This window comes from Felis catus, chromosome X, assembly GCF_018350175.1.
Source record: "Felis catus isolate Fca126 chromosome X, F.catus_Fca126_mat1.0, whole genome shotgun sequence".
Taxonomy (NCBI): Eukaryota; Metazoa; Chordata; class Mammalia; order Carnivora; family Felidae; genus Felis; species Felis catus.
The window spans coordinates 50,570,875-50,588,314 of record NC_058386.1 but is presented as its reverse complement, the minus strand read 5'-3'; the positions used below and the strand labels follow the sequence as shown (position 1 = coordinate 50,588,314).

Below are 17,440 nucleotides of genomic sequence, written 5' to 3'. Positions count from 1 at the left end.
TCCCTGGCAGGAACTGGTTCTCTTTGGGATTTTGGCTGGGGGATGGGTGGGGGAGATGGTGCTGGCGAGCACCTTTGTTCCCCACCAAACTGAGCTCTGTTGTCAGGGGGCTCAGCAGCTCTCCCTCCCTTTGTCCTCCAGCCTTCCCGCTTTCAGAGCAGAGCTGTTAACTTATGACCTCCCAGACGCTAAGTCGCGCTTGTTGTGGGAACACAGTCTGTCAGGCCCCTCTGCTTTTGCAAGCCAGACTCGGGGGCTCTGCTTGGCCAGCAAGCCGCCCCTCTGCCCCGGCTCCCTCCCGCCAGTCCGTGGAGCGCGCACTGCCTCGCAGCCCTTCCTACCCTCTTCCGTGGGCCTCTCGTCTGCGTTTGGCTCTGGTGACTCCATTCTGCTAATCCTCTGGCGGTTTTCTGGGTTATTTAGGCAGGTGTAGGTGGAATCTAAGTGATCAGCAGGACGTGCGGTGAGCCCAGCGTCCTCCTAAGCCGCCATCTTGCCTCACAAATATCCCCAACTATAATTTCTTATTTTAATTTTATCATTTGTGCTGAATGCATTTTGAAGCACTGTTTTTGGTGTGTACATATAAAAGATCACTGTATTTTTTGTTGTGTCCATCCTTTTATTATTATGTAGTGCCTCACTTTGTCTCTGGCAACTGTATTTATTCTGATGTCTACTTCATGTAATATTAACACAGGCATCCCTCCATTTTTTTATTAATGTTTCTATTCTATATATTTTTGCATCCTTTAACTTTCAACCTATGTATGAATCAAAGTGACTTTCTTGTAAAGAATGTGTAGATGAATTATGTAGTTTTTAAAACTAGTAGTCTAATCCATTTTATTTGATGCATACAGACATTTTACATGTGAAGAAGTTATTGGTATGTTAGAACTTAAGTCTGATATTTTAGTATTTGTTTTCTGTTTGTTTTCTTTTTCCAGTTCCCCTGTTTCTGATTTTTTGCTTTCCTGTGGGCTATTTAGAAAACTTGAAGGTTTTGTCTTGACTTATGTATTCTGTTTCTGAGTGTATCTCTTTGTATAGTTTTCTTAGTGGTTACTCTGGTATTACAATATTCATATATCACAAGTCACAATTGACTGGTATCAACATTTACCACTTCAGGTGAAGTGTGAAAACTTTTTTTTTTTTTAATTTTTTTAACGTTTATTTATTTTTGAGACAGAGAGAGACAGAGCATGAACAGGGGAGGTGCAGAGAGACAGGGAGACACAGAATCTGAAAGAGGCTCCAGGCTCTGAGCTGTCAGCACAGAGCCCAACGTGGGGCTCGAACTCACGGACTGTGAGATCATGACCTGAGCCGAAGTTGGACGCTTAACTGTCCAAGCCACCCAGGCGCCCTTGAAAATCTTATTTTCATTCAGATATTTTTCTTTTCCTCAATTTTCCCCTTACTTTTAAATATAATTGTTTTGGATATCAAATGACAATATATTTTTTCTTTCAATCATCAAATATGATTTATAGAATTCATAAGATATATTTATCTACCTATATTTCTGCTCTTTCTGTTATGCTTTTTTTCCCCTGTTTCAAAATTCCTTAATTAATCATTGTAGTTTTGTTTGGAAAACTTCCATTAGCCATTTTATAGAGTAAATGTGCTAGTAACAGGTACTTTTAGTTTACTAGTCAATATTTCTCTATTTTATCTTTTTACCTTTACTATTTCCTTTCTTCTACTAACTTTGCACTTAAGTTTTTTTTTTCTTTTGTAGTTACTTGAAGTGTAAAGTTAAGTTGTTTGAGAGCTTTCTTTTCTCTAACATAAACATTTACCACAATCAACTATGCTCTTAGAAGTGCTTTTGTTACATTCCACAAGTTTTGGTCTATTGTGTTTCCAATATCATTTGTTTTAAGGCATTTTTAAAATTTCCTTTTGACTTCTTTCATGCATTGCTCAAGATTGTGTTAATTTCCACATATTTGTGAATTTTCTGATTTTCCTTCTGGTATATATTTCTAGTTTCATATCATTGTGGTCAGGAAAGATACCAGATAGGATTTCAGTTTTCTTAAATTTGTTGACTTTTTTGTGACCCAACATATGATCTCTCTTGATGAATGTTCCAGTTCAGAAGAGTGTGTATTCTGCTGTTGGATGGAATGTTCCCTTTCTCTCTCTCTCTCTCTCTCTATATATATATATTCTTAAATTCCACATACGTGTATATATATGTATATATATATATATATACACACACACACATATATATATATACATGTATATATATATATATATATATATATATATATATATATCTGTCAGTACATTTGGTACAAAGAGTTGTCCAAGTCTGCTATTTCTATATTCATTTTCTTTTTATCTTGAAGATCTATCCATTGTTGATAGTGGAGTATTCTCCTTCAATTTTAGGATTGCTATCCATTTCTTCCTTAAGTTGTATTAATATTTGTTTAATATATTTCAAGTACTCCCATGTTGGCTGCATATATATTCACAATTTTTATATTGTCACGATGGATTGATCCCTGGATGTTATATATATTGACCTCCTTCATCTTTTCAGACATTTTAAATTTTGTTTATTTGTTTGGTATTAGTATAATCAGCTCTGCTCTCTTTTTGCTACCATTTCAAAGCATATCTTTTTCCATCCCCTTTCTTTCAATCTATGTATGCCTTAACATGAATCTTTTGTAGGCAGCATATTTATGCATCTACTTTTCTTTTTAAATCCATTCTGCCACTCTACATATTTTTATTAGATAATGTAGTCCATTTATATTTAAAGTTACTATTAGTACGTAATAAATAGCTTTTGCCTTTTTGTTGTTTTCACTCTCTTTAGTAGTTCTTTTTTTCCCTTTCTTCCTTTTTTGCAGTTTTCCTTTGTGTTTTGATGACTTTCTGTAGTGGTGTACTTTAATTCCATTCTGTTTTATCTTTTTGTATCTACTACAGGTTTTTTCTTTGTGATTACCAGGAGACTTGACAATATCTTTAAAAAAATTTTTTTTAATGTTTTTATTTATTTTTGAGACAAAGAGAGACAGAGCAGGGGAGAGACAGAGAGAGAGAGAGAGAGGGAGACACAGAATCTGAAGCAGGCTCCAGGCTCTGAGCTATCAGCACAGAGCCTGACGTGGGGCTCGAACTCACAGACTGTGAGATCATGACCTGAGCTGAAGTCAGACGCTCAACCGACTGAGCCACCCAGGAGCCCCGACAATAAATATCTTATTGTTCTAGAGTTTCATTATCATGTGTTTTTTTTGTGGATATTATTGAGGTTTTTTTTTTGTTGTTTTCTTTGCAGCTTTGAGATCTCTCAACCTCAATTTGTTCTCTATAGTCAGTCTTTCTTCATTTTCTTCTCCCCTCACCCATGTTCATTTGTTTTATTTCTTAAATTCCACATATGAGTGAAATCATATGACATTTATCTTTCTCCGAATGATTTTATTTCGCTTAGCACAATGGTCTCTAGCTCCATCCATATCATTGTAATTGGCAAGATTTAAGTCATTTTTATGGCTGAGTAATATTCCATTGTGTGTGTGTGTGTGTGTGTGTGTGTGTGTGTGTGTGTCTATACCCACTTTTCTTTACCATTCATCAATTCATGGACATTTGGGCTGTTTCCATAATTTGTCTAGTTCCTTTAGATATAAGGTAAGGCTGTTTATTTGAGATATTTCTTGCTTCTTGAATTAGGCTTGTGCTGATACAAACTTCCTCTTAGAATTGCTTTTGCTGCATCCCAAAGATGGTGGATTGTTTTTGTTTTTTGTTTTATTTTATTTTCATTTGTTTCTAGGTACTTTTGGATTTCTTCTTTGACTTAGTAGCATATTGTTTAGCCGCATGTTGTTTAACTTTCATGTAATTGTGGTCTTTCCAGATTTTTTTCTTGAACTTGATATCTAGTTTCATAGCACTCTTGTCAGAAAAGATGCATGTAAGACTTTGATTTTTTGAAGTTATTTAGACTTGTGTTTCCCGACTAATATTTGATCTAAGAATGAATTTTGCTGTTTTAAGATGGAATATTCTGGGGCGCCTGGGTGACTCAGTTGGTGAAGGGTCTGACTTCAACTCAGGTCATGATCTCGCAGTTTGTGGGTTCGAGCCCCACATCGGGCTCTGTGCAGACAGCTCAGAGTCTCCAGCCTGCTTCAGATTCTGTGTCTCCCCTTCTCTCTGCCCCTCCCATGCTCATGCTCTGTCTTTCTCTGTTTCTCAAAAATAAGTGTTAATTTTTTTTAAATATGGTATATTCTAAATATATTTGTTAAATGCTCTTTCCCAATGTGTCATTCAAAGTCATTGTTTGCTTACTGATTTTCTGATTAGATGATATGTTCATTGAGGTTAGTGGGGTGTTAATGTACTTTTCTATTATTGTATTACTGTTGGTTAGTTTCTTTATGTATATTATGAACTTTTTTATGTTTTTGGGTGCTTTCATATTGGGTGCATAGTTTTTACAATTGTTTTGTCTTCTTGTTTGATTGTTCCCTTTATTATTATATAGTCCTTTCTCTCTTATTACACTCTTTTTTTTTTAATCTATTTTTGATGTAGGTATTGATGTTCAGGTTTCTTTTTGACATCCATTAGCATGATAGACGTTTCTCCATCCCCTCACTTTCAACCTGCAGGTGTCTTTAAGTCTAAAAGGAGCCTCTTATGGGCAACATACAGAAGAGCCTTGTTTTTTTTCTTTCTTTGTTTGTTTTTATCCATTCTGTCACTCTACATCTTTTGATTTGAGCATTTAGTCTGTTGTATTCAAAATAATCCTAATTGGTATGTATTTATTGCCATTTTATTACTTGTTTTGTCATTTTTTTAACTTTTTCTCCTATCCTTCCTTCTTTCTCTTTCATTCTTTCCCAGATTTCTTAAAGATATATTTGTATTTCTTCTCTCTATTCTTTGCATATCTATTAGTGGTTTAGATATGTGATTACTGTTAAGTTTGTGTATAACATCTTCTGCATATAGCAGTCTATATTATGTTGATGATTGTTTAAGTTTGATCCCATTGTTTACTTTCTCTTTCTCACATTTTAGATATATGGTATCCTATTTTACATCTTTTAATTTGGTTAGTTCCTTGACTGATTTTCTTATGGAACTATTCATTTTAAATGCTTTTGTATTACCTACTTCCATACTGTCATTTTTGTACTTTTCTTTCCACTCACTGTCCCCTTTAATATTTCCTGCAGGGCTGGTTTAGTGGTTATGAACTTTTAGTTTTTCTTTGCCCTGTAAACCTTTTTATCTCTCATTCTATTCTGAAGGATACTTTTGCTGTATAGAGTATTATCGGCTGCATATTTTTCCCATGTATCACTTTGAACATATCATGTCACTCCCTTCTGGTATGGAAAGTGTCTACTGAAAAACCCACTGATAGTTTTATGAGGTTTCCCTTGTATGTAACTGTCTTCTTTTGTCTTGCTCCATTTTTTTTTTTGAGAGAAAGAGCGAGTGAGCAGGGGAAGGGAAGAGGGAGAGGGAGAGCCTAATGCAAGGTTCAATATCATGACCCTGAGATAATAACCTGAGCCCAGATCAAGAGTCTGCTACTTAACTGACTGAGCTCCCCCATCTTCCTCCTTTAATTTTTTTATCACTACATTTACCCATTTTAATTATTGCGTGTCTTGGTGTGTATCTGCTTTTGTTGATTTATTTTGGGAGGGGTTCTCTGTGCCTTCTGCATCTGGATATCTGATTCCTTTTACAGAATAGGGAAGTTTTCAACTATTGTTTCTTCAAATAAACTTCTTGCCCCCTTTTCTCTGTCTTATCCCTCTCGGATCCCTATAATTCAAATGCCATTACATTTGATGGATTCACTGAGTTCCTTATATCTATTCTCATTATGCATAATTCTTTCTTCTCCATTTTGTTCAGTTTGATTCCATTACTCTGTCTTCTAGGTCATTAATTGATTTCTCTGCTTCTTTCTTCCTGCTATCTATTCTATCAAGCATTTTTTTTTAATCTTGTTTATTGAACCCTTTATCTCAGCTATGTTATTCCTTATATCTCTGTTGAGTGTCTCATTGAAGTCTTCCACCTTTTTCTCAACTCCAATTAGTATGTTTATGATAATTAATTTAAATTCCCTATCAGTCATGTTACTTTTACCTGTTTCACTTAGATCTCTGCCTGTGGCCTTGTCCTGTTCTTTCATTTGGGTCAAATTCTTCTGTTTTCTCATTTTGTTGAAGTCTCTGCCTGTTTCTCTGTTTTAGGAAAGTCTTCTATGTCTCTTGCTGTTGAAATTAATGGCCTTATGAAGAAGACATCCTGTAGTGCCCTGCTGTGTAGAGTCTCCTGTTCACCAGAGCCTGGTGCTTCAGATATTGTCTCCAATGTGTGCTCACTGTGCTCGGCTGTGATGTCCTGGCCACTTTATCCTTCAGGCCAGTCGTCTTCATTGGCTTTCTTTGCTTGTTTTGTTCATTCTTTGGTCCCTGTACTGAATGAGATGAGTTTTTGCTAAGTGTTCTCTAGTGCTTGTGAAAAAAGACCTGTTGCCACTACCACTGCAACTGAAGCCCTGCAAAACTCCTGGGTTGAGAGACATGGTGTTGGCTGAGGTTTGGGCCTGTCTTCTTGGTGAGGCAGCCCACATGCTGGGACTAATGCAAGTTTGATTGGGAATGGAGGTTTCACTAGAGCACAGGGAGAGGAGAGTAGGAGGCTTGGTGAAAGCAAGTTGGTAGTGAGTGTAGGAGCTTTACTTTTTTCTACACATAGCCCTGTGTTTATGCTGAGGGGTGGTAGAGGGAAATGGAATCTGCCAGTTCTTTTGTTCATGGAGGGGTGTCTCAGTGAATGCTGCCTCTTTGGAATATGCTCTGAGATGAGGAATTAGTGTCCCCACAGTGTGCCACATGCACTGGAGAATGCTATTTCCACTCTGTATGTCCCCAGGTTGTTTTCCATGCCTCTCTCCAGGAGCATCCCTAATGCCCTCTGGGCTCTCCCTGGGCCAAACCCACTGATCTTTAAAACTCCTGGATCTAAGCCCTGCTGATTGAAAGAACTCACAAAATTCAGGCCCTCTTGCTTTCCAAGTCAATTGCTATGGGATTTCATCTTCCTTGTTTGAGGTCCCTTGTGTATTGGTCTGTCTTTTGCCTTTCTCTACAACTGCAGCTTTGGGAGGAAGCTGGCTATGGTGGCCAGGATCCATTTCTCTCCTAATCTGTGTATCTGCACTTTCTACGTTCTTTGATGTGACTTCTTCTATATGTTTAGTCATGTCATTTGTTCTGTCAGTTTCAGGTCATTTTCTAGGGCACTTAGGATGATTTTGTAGTTATCTGGTAGTATTCATGGGATGAGATGAGGCTAGGGTCCTCTTGTTCTGCTACCATCTTCCCACCCTTCTCTGTAATTGCCATTTAAAAAGTAGTTTTGATGACTCCATTAAAGTCCTTGTTATTTAATTCCAACATTAAATTTCTCTCAGTGTTGGGGTCTGTTAATTTATTTTTTTATTCAAATTTTGGTTTTCATATTACTTACTACGATATGTCATTTTCAATTGTATGCTGGGCATTTTGGCTATCATGTTTGAAGGCTTTAGCTCACATTTAAATCTTTACTTTTAGCAGGGTGTGATGCTTTTTAGTTCTACTACACAGGGTCTGGCTTACTTTTGTTAACTGTAGTACATGGTGCCTGAGGAGTTTCCAGAGGTCATGCTGCTTATTATTTTAGGTGGAGAAAAATAATCTCTGGTCTGCAAGGATAAAAAGACTCAATAGATTAAGCCAGATTTTGACTCAGCCTCCTTTATTCCAGTGCATCCAGGTTGCCTAATTTTTCTTTGTGTGAGAGTGGAGACTATGGTCATTGTGGACAAGAGGCTTCCCAGTCCAGGTCACTTTCTGTGACTGTGTTCCCCTTATTGGTACTCCCTGTATTGCTTGTGAATCTCAGTGAAAGAAGCAGTCTCAGTCCCAGTGGTGAAGAAGAACACCTTCACTGTCCATTTATTTTCACTGATTCTCCTATGGATCCCAGTACTATTGGTCTCATATGCACTGTCAGCTGGTATCCAGTTCTTTATAAGAAAGGTTTAAGCTTTCTTGGGATAACATAGATTGCTAATTTAGGTGTAAGGAAATGCTAGGCTTGGCTCACCATTTTCTGTTTTGTTGGAGGTCATAAAACACTTGGCTGTTGTGTTGTTATTCTTTTTGTACTCTGTCAGTAACCAATAGACTTCTTCCTTCCCACCTTTCAAAATTTTGCTGTTACTATCTCTTGTGACATTTCCATGATTTCTCATTGTACTTTGTGGGGGGAAAGCAAGGAGAAAAATATTCATCTCATCTTGTCTGCATTAAAATGTTCAAACAGGTTTTAAGTATATTTAATTTCTTGAAGCTGAACATAAGAATAGCGAAGAAAAAAAATCTGAAAACTTAGGCAATGGAAATATTTAAAATAGGGCATTCTTATGTGAATATTTTCCAGAAATTCTTAGTTTTACATATTTTAGACTTCTATGAAAGTAATAATTTAATAATTATTTCTGGAGTTTTTTTTTGTTTCTTTGTATTTTGTTTCTTTGTTGTATTGGAATTCATCAAAGAAACTCAACTCTCCCAGATTTTTGTTTCTCACTTTTTCAAACCTTGCTTAAAATTGTAAAATATAGGGGTGCCTGGATGGCTTAGTTGGTTGAGCTTCCAGCTTTGGCTTAGGTCATGATCTCACAGTTTATGGATTCGAGCCCTACATTGGCCTCTGTGCTGACAGCTTAGAGCCTGGAGCCTGCTTAGAATTCTGTGTCTCCCTCTCTCTGCTCCTCTCCTGCTCATGCTCTGCCTCTCTCTTTCCTTCAAAAAAATAATAAATAAAAATTTTATTTTTTTTAAATTTGTAAAATATAACATGCATACAGAAAAGTGTCTGGAACAATATGTACAATGTAAGAAATATTTTTCAGGAGTTCTGATAAGGTTTTAAAAAAATCTACTATCATGTTTTAGTGCAAAGTAAAAACAATTATAGCCTTATGGGGCACCTGGGTGGCTCAGTCCGTTAAGTATCCAACTTCCACTCAGGTCATGATCTCACAGTCCATGAGTTCAAGCCCTGATCTGACTCTATGCTGACGGCTGGAATCCTGGAGCCTGCTTCAAATTCTGTGTCTTCCTGTCTCTCTCTCTGTCCCTTCCCACTCGCCCTCTGTCTCTCTCTATATACAAATAAACAATAAAAAATGTTTTAAATTAGTACTTTAGAAACATTTGTGCAAAGTCAATAGGAGAACAAAAGAGAAGCTATATTTGTAGGCAAAGATAAAATTTATTTTAATATATTTTACGTGTCATTTAAAATGATGGAGTAGGGAATTCTAAATATCTACCCCTACATTAAAGCCAGGAAAAAAAAACTGGGAAAAACTGTCAAACTCAACAGTTTTGGAATTTTGGAAATTAATGTAACATGTGCCACAGAAACTATGGAACATTCAAGAACAATGGGTGCATCTAGTAAGAATAGTAAATTACAGGTTGTGGCATATTAACGTATACAGGTACCATCCCATTTCCCATCTTGTTGGTCTTGAAAAATAACAGCTCACAGTATTAATATCAGACGGAGCATAAGATTGGTGCAGTACTTTCAAAGTCTCATGCCCAAATAGTTACAATTTAATACGTTTTTTGTTCCCTGGAATATCCTACTCCAAAGGCTTAACTTTATTTTGCCTGACATGAAACTCAATGCTAGAGCTTTGTCCTGGGGACAATCCCAAAATCATTTATTTTATTTTCTGCTACATGAGATAAGAGTTGAGGTAAATAAGAGAATGTCTAAATAACTGTGGAGAAAATCAGCCTGTCACCTAACTTGCTTGCACCACACAAATGCCCAATGCTGTGCTTCTGTGGATCCATCCCTCTAATGGGCCTGCCTCCCTCCCAGTGCTGCAAGGCCCCTCTGGAAGGGGAACACTGATGGCAATGTGAGCAAATCCTGCCCCTCCCTTCCCTGTGCACCTTGCAGATCCACCCAGACTAATACACCCTTGTCCAGATCCCATGGAAGCAGCACCACAAGCCAGCCAGTATGCAAGTAGCCAAGACTGGGGCCACACAACTCCACAGTTAGTCCTTCCCCTGGGAGAGGGGAAGATAAGATACACACCAGTCTGACTATGGCCCCAATAGTGGGCTTGGGGCAGATATTGTGTCTGACTACAGCCCCGCCCACCAACACAAGTTACTCCAGACAGCACAGGGGAAGTGCCCTGCAGTTGGGAGCTACTGCAGGGACAAGCCAAAATGACGAAAGGGAAGAATTCTCCTAAAAAGAAACTCCAGAAAGGAGCGGCAGCTAACAATTTGATCAAAAACGATTTAAGCAACATAATGGAACAAGAATTTAGAATAATAGTCATAAAATTAATCGCTGGGCTTGAGAAAAGCATAGAGAACAGCAGAGAATCTATTGCTACAGAGATCAAGGGACTAACAATTAGTCATGAGGAGCTAAAAAAATGCTATAAATGAGGTGCAAAATAAAATGGAGGCAGCCATAGCACGGATTGAAGAGACAGAGGAGAGAATAGGTGAATTATAAGATAAAATTATGGAAAAAGAGGAGGCTGAGAAAAAGGTAAAAAAAATTCAGGAGTATGAGGGGGAGAATTAGAAAACTAAGAGATGCAACCAAATGGAACAATATCCATATCATAGGAATTATAGAAGTTCAAGAGAGAGAGAAAGGGGTTGAAGGTGTACTTGAACAAATCATAGCTGAGAACTTCCTTGATCTGGGGAAGTAAAAAGGCATTGAAATCCAAGAGACACAGAGAAATCCCATCAGATGTAGCTTGAATCAACCTTCTGCATGAAATATCATAGTGAAACTGGCAAAATACACAAGGATAAAGAGAGAATTCTGAAAGCAGCTAAGGATAAACAGGCTATAACTTAAAAAGGTAAACACATAAAAGTAGTGGCAGACCTACCTGCTAAAACTTGGCAGGCCAGAAAGGAATGTCAGGAAATCTTCGATGTGGTGAACAGAAAAAAATATGCAGCTGAGAATCCTTTATCCAGCAAGTCTGTCATTCAGAATAGGAGAGATAAAGGTCTTCCCAAACAAAAACTGAAGGAATTCATCACCACTAAACCAGCCCTACAAGAGATCCTAAGGTGAATTCTTGAGTGAAATGTTGCAAGGACCACAAAGTACCAGAGACATCACTACACGCATGAAATCTACAGACATCACAGGGATTCTGCACCCATATCTTTCAATAACACTGAATGCAAATGGACTAAACACTCCAACCAAAAGATATAGGGTATCATAATGGATAAAAAAACAAGACCCAACTATTTGCTGTCTAGAAGAGACTCATTTTAGACCTGAGGACACCTTCAGGTTGAAAGTGAGGAGATGAAGAACTATCTACCATGCTAGAAGTCAAAAGAAAGCTGGAGTGCCTATACTTATATGTCACGACCGGTGCAACAAACACCGAGGTTAGGGTCCTGAGGGTAAGGGAATGTAAGAAAAAAAGAGAGAAGAGAAAGTTTGGGAACAGGAAGGTCCCCTGGGCTGATGGCCCAAGTGACGGCTTTATTGTTGCTGTACACAATTTTTTATATTCAGACTCTTATGGGTCAGGCCATTTTAAAAATAAACAGGTTTTATATAATCGCTGTCAACCAAAACATTTAGTTTTGTGTTTCTTGTGCATTTTCTAGACGGGTCACAAGACCTTGTTGATAAGATTGCTAGCAAAACACAATTTTTATGTTTGTTTTTATTTGACTTGGGATAGAAAAAGGGAGGTAGCATTACTGCCAACACCTGCAGACCACAGGCTTCAGGAATTAACTTTCTCAGCCTTGACAAGGCTTTTGTATGCCCTTAAAAGTGGGGGAATGGGAGGGGGAACCACTGGGTTGGCTTGAGTCAACAGGGAACGTTGCTCGACCCGGTCTCAGCCTGGCACTGGGGCCCAGCCCCCCACATGTCCCCCTATTGTTTGTAATTTGTAACATGTGTATTTTGGCTTGGTATGTGATAAAGGCAGTAAGACCCCATCTCCAGAAATAACACAGTAAGACAAGTATAACAGATATTATGGAAACAATTTTAATAAAGATCTAAAAGGAATGCTGAAGAATATTAAATGGATTAAACCCATTAAGTTGGTGTAGTATGGTTTTAGCGAGATCTCCAGGGTCAGGGAAACTGAGTGAGCTACTTGCAACAGCATTTATCTTTTTTTGTAGCTGTAAGAGGTCTAAGCTAGTATTAGCATTATGCCAAACCCCTTGTAAATGACGACGCACTTGTCCCCATGTCACATTGGTATACTCTAAACGGATAACACAGATATGCTTATATGCATCATGACAAATTAAAGAAAGTTTGGTACGCAAAACAGCAAACTGATCACTAAGATATATTAATTTTTTTTTTTAGTGCCTCTAATTGGGCTTTTAATTTACGGTTTATTTGTTTCTGAGTGACAAACACCTTGGATACATTATGAGCCAATTTATTTACATGGGATGCCATTTGGGCACTTTTGTGTAAGGATATTATAGATACAGTTGTAGAGGCAATTACAGTTACTGCTGCTATGAGTCCAGCAATTAAGAGTTTAAGAAACCGTTTGGTCCTGCGTAGCCGTTTACTGATTTTTAAGGCCAATTGTATCTTATAATTAGGATATCAAGGTCCTGTAACATTTATTGGCAATATCCAATAGGGAGGTTGTAAGACCAGATAAACCTTTATTTCACTTTTAGAGGGTTTATCTACTGGTAGACAATTGGTTAAAACACAAGAAGGACACGTCAGCCGGTATAACTGATGACCATTTTTTTTTTTTACTGGAGTAATGGTCCCATCTCCAACAATCAGATAGTAGGGTGGAGGAACACAGACACACAATTGCAGAATTGGAGAAACATAATATTCTGGAAAACTAAAGCTGTTATTAGTATATATTTTATTAAAGGTAGCATATAATTTTTAAAGATCAGAATGAATTTTTTTTAGGGGATTGTAAAATGGTTTGTGGGATAATCTTGTGGTGTACCTGTACCTTGCTAGGAGGTGGATCCACGACCCTGGGATTAAGAATCCCATGCTTTACCAACTGAGCTAGCCGGGCCTTTTGGGAATAATCTGTAATGGTATAGTTTATGTCTTTAGGAGTCATCCTCAATGAAGAGGATTGGGCACATATACCCCAAGGTGAGTCCCCAGTAAGGCCTTGACCAGCTGAGGGACATATAGGAAGATTTTGAGGGGTATTACGCGGTCCAAAAAAATCCATTTTTTAAATAATTTTCTTTTTTGCCAATAAGCGGCAATGGAGCAGGGTACCATTCAGAAGGACGCTTGCCATTTTGCCACATAGTATAAGTAATAGACCGCCCTACTGGTTTTGTACCCAAACACCCATAAGCAAGTTTGTACGGCGTAGACTCCCTTTGTAGGCAGATGGGTACTCCTGCAGAGAGTGCCGTCCAATTTATAGAGGCCAACACAGTGGGCAAAAACCCTGTATCTTCCCCTCCCATAAAGGTGAGATTGGTGTATACTATGGGTGTGGGGTCTCTCCATGTTACAGGTTGTACTGTAGGAGGACCTACCATGTATGCCCAATAGAGGGCAGACTCCCCGGTTGTAGTGAGAATGCACAGGCATGCCAAGAAGACATGTGTGGCCATTATCTCTCTACCTGAGGCCATTACTACATCAGTGGCCTGGGTTAGCAGGTTCTTTATCTGTCCCCAGGTGGGTGTACCCGCCTTATGACTCCACTGTTGTCGCTTCTGGGGGGGCTCCGTCACTGTCAATTTGGCCATTTTTCGGCACAACCGTAATGTCTTTGAGGAGCCGAAGCAGGACCCAGCGTGGCGCTTCCTCATCCTGTGGAAAAACACAAGCATACCCTCGCCCTTTTCAAAGGATTGGGTCTGGGCCTCGCCAAATGCCTTTTGGCATATCTTTTTATCTTGCCATCAAGAGAGGTTTTTGACTCTTTTCCCAGCGACGCTCTGTGGCAGTCATCCCTGCTTCATTGACATTTAAAAAATTTAAAACATACAACACAAGAGTGAGATGTACATGTGGGGAATACTTTATTTTTCTTTTTAATATTTCCCCCTCTTTAAGTTTTTGCAGATACTGTTTTAGAGTCAAATGAGCTCGCTCAACAATAGCCTGTTCTGTGGAATTATAAGCAATGCCAGTTGTATGCTCAATTTGGAGTTGGCGGCAAAATTCTGTAAAAGATTTAGAAGTATAAGCACTACCATTGTTAGTTTTTATTTTATGAGGTTTGCCCATTGCTGCAAAGGCAGAAAATAGGTGATTTTGAACATCAACAAATGCTTTTCCTGAGTGGGCTGAAGCATGTATATAGCCTGAGCAAGTATCTACAGACACATGTATATATTGCAATTTTCCAAAAGGTAAATATTGGCTGACGTCCATTTGCCACAAATCATTGGGTCGAAGACCTCGGGGATTAATGGCATAGACCGGCTGTGGGAAGAATTGCAGACAGATGCCGCATTGTTTAACAATTTGTCTGGCCACTTCACGAGATATTTTGAATTTTCGTCGAAGGGCTGCCGCATTCTGATGAAAATTATCATGACTCCTTTTGGCTGTTTCCAAAGGAGTGGTAATGGGCAGAGCTTGCAATAAATGGGTTGTTGTACCGGCTATCCGATTCCCAGCAACTAGGGGACCAGGCAGGTCGGTGTGAGCTCGAATGTGGGAAATATAAATTGGACTGTGCCGTAAATTAAGAAGTTTTTGTATAGCATGAAATAGATGATAAAGTTTCTCATCTGCTGTCAGTATAAAGGCAGTGGGAAGTTGCAACACAGCTTTGACAGCGTATTGACTGTCAGAATAACATTTATAGATTCCGGGTAAGTTTTTAGGGCTACCTGTACAGCATAAAGCTTGGCCCTTTGGATAGATTTAGTCGTATAATTTAAAGTGATTAAATTTTTATGTTGGGAAGTAACATAATACACTGCAATTTTACTCTTTTCACTAGCATTCACAAAAATGGAAGCAGCATCTTTAATCGGCTGACAAACAATAGGATTATAGGGCAAAATATCTATAAGATTGAAACCTTGTATTAAAGAATCAGAAGGTAAATGAAATTTAATTTGACCTGTAAAATTAGCCAAGGCAAGTTGCCATATGATGGACTGGGCAAAAGCAGCGTCCACCAGCTTTTGTGTCAGAAAGGCACATGCAATAAATTTTGGATCGTGTCCAAAGAGCTGAACAGCTCGGGATCTTCCTCTAATGATGAGAAGACAAACCATAGATAGCAGAGGATTAATGACATGTATAGAGTGTAAGGCTAAATGTAGCCATTTAAGTGGGCCATGAGATTGTCACAGAATTGCAAAGGGGATGACCTGAGGTTTTAATATTATTAGATACAAAGGATGAGAAGGGTCAATTCTAGTGACTTGGGCCTGCTGAATGGCCTGTTCTATATGTCTCATAGCTTTTTTAGTTTTCTGAGTGAGACTTCGCGGGGATGCTGAAGAACTATCTCCTTTTAGAATATTAAACAAAGGCAGTAATTGTTTTGTGGTGACCCCTAGTGTATTTTTAATCCAATTTATATCTCCTAATAATTTTTGAAAATAATTTAAAGTAGTCAAATGTCCGGTTCTAATTGATACTTTTTGAGGGTGGACAGTTGATTTGGAGATGAGATACCCTAGGTATTAAAAAGGTGCTTCCCTTTGAACTTTCTCAGGGGCAACAATCAAATTATATGCTTTAAGGCATCTTTGAAGAGAAATAAAAGCCTCCTGTAATAATTTTTTAGTTTCAGCAGCCAAAAGTAAGTCATCCATATAATGGATACAATATACATGGGGAAAACTCTGTCTAAAAGGGGTAATTGCTCTGGCCACAAATTTTTGACATAAAGTTGGACTGTTAGCCATGCTTTGTGGTAAGACCTTTCACTGATACCGCTTAGCAGGTTCCTGTAAGTTAGTGGAAGACAGGGAGAATGCAAAATGTTCTCTGTCGCCAGGGGCCAACGGAATGGTAAAAAAACAATCTTTTAAGTCCAAAACTAGTAATTGATATTGTAAAGGAATGGCCGATGGGGAAGGGAGGCCAGGTTGCAAAGCCCCCATGGGCTTCATGACAGCATTAAATGCTTTCAAATTTTGTAGCAACTTCCCGGGTCAAGGACCTTTTTAATACAGGTCTAAGTAGACCACAAGGTCCCTGGAACCATAGCCTCACAAATCTTCATTTGATTTTTAAGTTCCTGACCAACTCGCTGCCAATCCTTTAAATCAACTGTACCCCTGTCTGGAAACCATGGGCAATAATCATGCACTATGTCAAAAAATTCCCCAAGGGCTGACTGAGAAACCTTAATTCCCTTCTCCTTCATAAAAGCCTGCAAGGCAGTTATAAAATATCCCTGTTCCATAGACTGTTTCTGTCCCATAGTTTTACTCCCATAGTCTGTGCTGTTGGCACAGTTCCCCTACCTGAATTAGACGCCGCGTGGTCTGCTTTTGCTTTCCTCCTTGTTGTTTCAGGTCCCTGTTCAGGCACCACTTGTCGCGATCAGCAAGACAAACACCGAGGTCAAGGTCCTGAGGGTAGGGGAATGCAAGAAAAAAAGAGAGAAGAGAAAGTTTGGGAACAGGAGGGTCCCCTGGGCTGATGGCCCAAGTGACGGCTTTATTGTTGCTGTACACAATCTTTTATATCCAGACTCTTATGAGTCAGGCCATTCTAAGAATAAACAGGTTTTACATAATTGCTGCCAACCAAAACATTTAGTTCTGTGTTTCTTGTGCATTTTCTAGACGGGTCACAACAAGACCTTGTTGGTAAGATTGCTAGCAAAACACAATTCCCATGTTTGTTTCTATCTGACTTGGGGTAGAAAAAGGGAGGTAGCATTACTGCCAACACCTGCAGACCACAGGCTTCAGGAATTAACTTTCTCAGCCTTGACAAGGCTTTTGTATGCCCTTGAAAGTTGGGGAATGGGAGGGGGAGCCACCGGGTTGGCTTGAGTGAACAAGAAACATTGCTCGACCTGGTCTCAGCCTGGCACCGGGGCCCGGCACCCCACACTTATATCAGACACACTAGATTTTAAATTAAAGTCCATAACAAGAGATGAAGAAGGGCATTATATAATAATTACAGGGTCTATCCATCAGGAAGAGCTAACAATTATAAATGTCTATGCATCAAATATGGGAGCCCCCAAATATATAAAACAATCACAAACAAGAGCAACCTTATTGATATGAATGTGGTAATTGCAAAGGATTTTAGTACTCCACTTACAACAATGGATAGATCATCTTGACACAGGATCAATAAAGAAACA

The 17,440-nt window shown here is 38.7% G+C and overlaps 1 protein-coding gene and 1 pseudogene across 1 annotated transcript; both read right to left on the bottom strand.

The window, feature by feature from the left end:
- Positions 1–13,237, bottom strand: part of LOC101100113 — a 176,152-nt pseudogene extending 162,915 nt beyond the window's left edge.
- On the bottom strand, positions 12,618–16,811 carry LOC123383402. The gene is made up of 2 exons (XM_045050953.1): positions 16,581–16,811; positions 12,618–13,953 (listed from the first exon to the last, which is right to left on the bottom strand). The coding sequence occupies exon 2, from the start codon at positions 13,950–13,952 to the stop codon at positions 13,332–13,334; it is 621 nt and encodes a 206-aa protein (XP_044906888.1). The 5' UTR covers position 13,953; positions 16,581–16,811; the 3' UTR covers positions 12,618–13,331.
- Between the last annotated feature and the right edge of the window lie 629 nt (positions 16,812–17,440).

What these genes read in the sequence shown, in the direction of transcription:
- LOC123383402 (XM_045050953.1), bottom strand. Translation starts at nt 13,952, where the DNA reads ATGAGGAAGCGCCACGCTGGGTCCTGCTTCGGCTCCTCAAAGACATTA.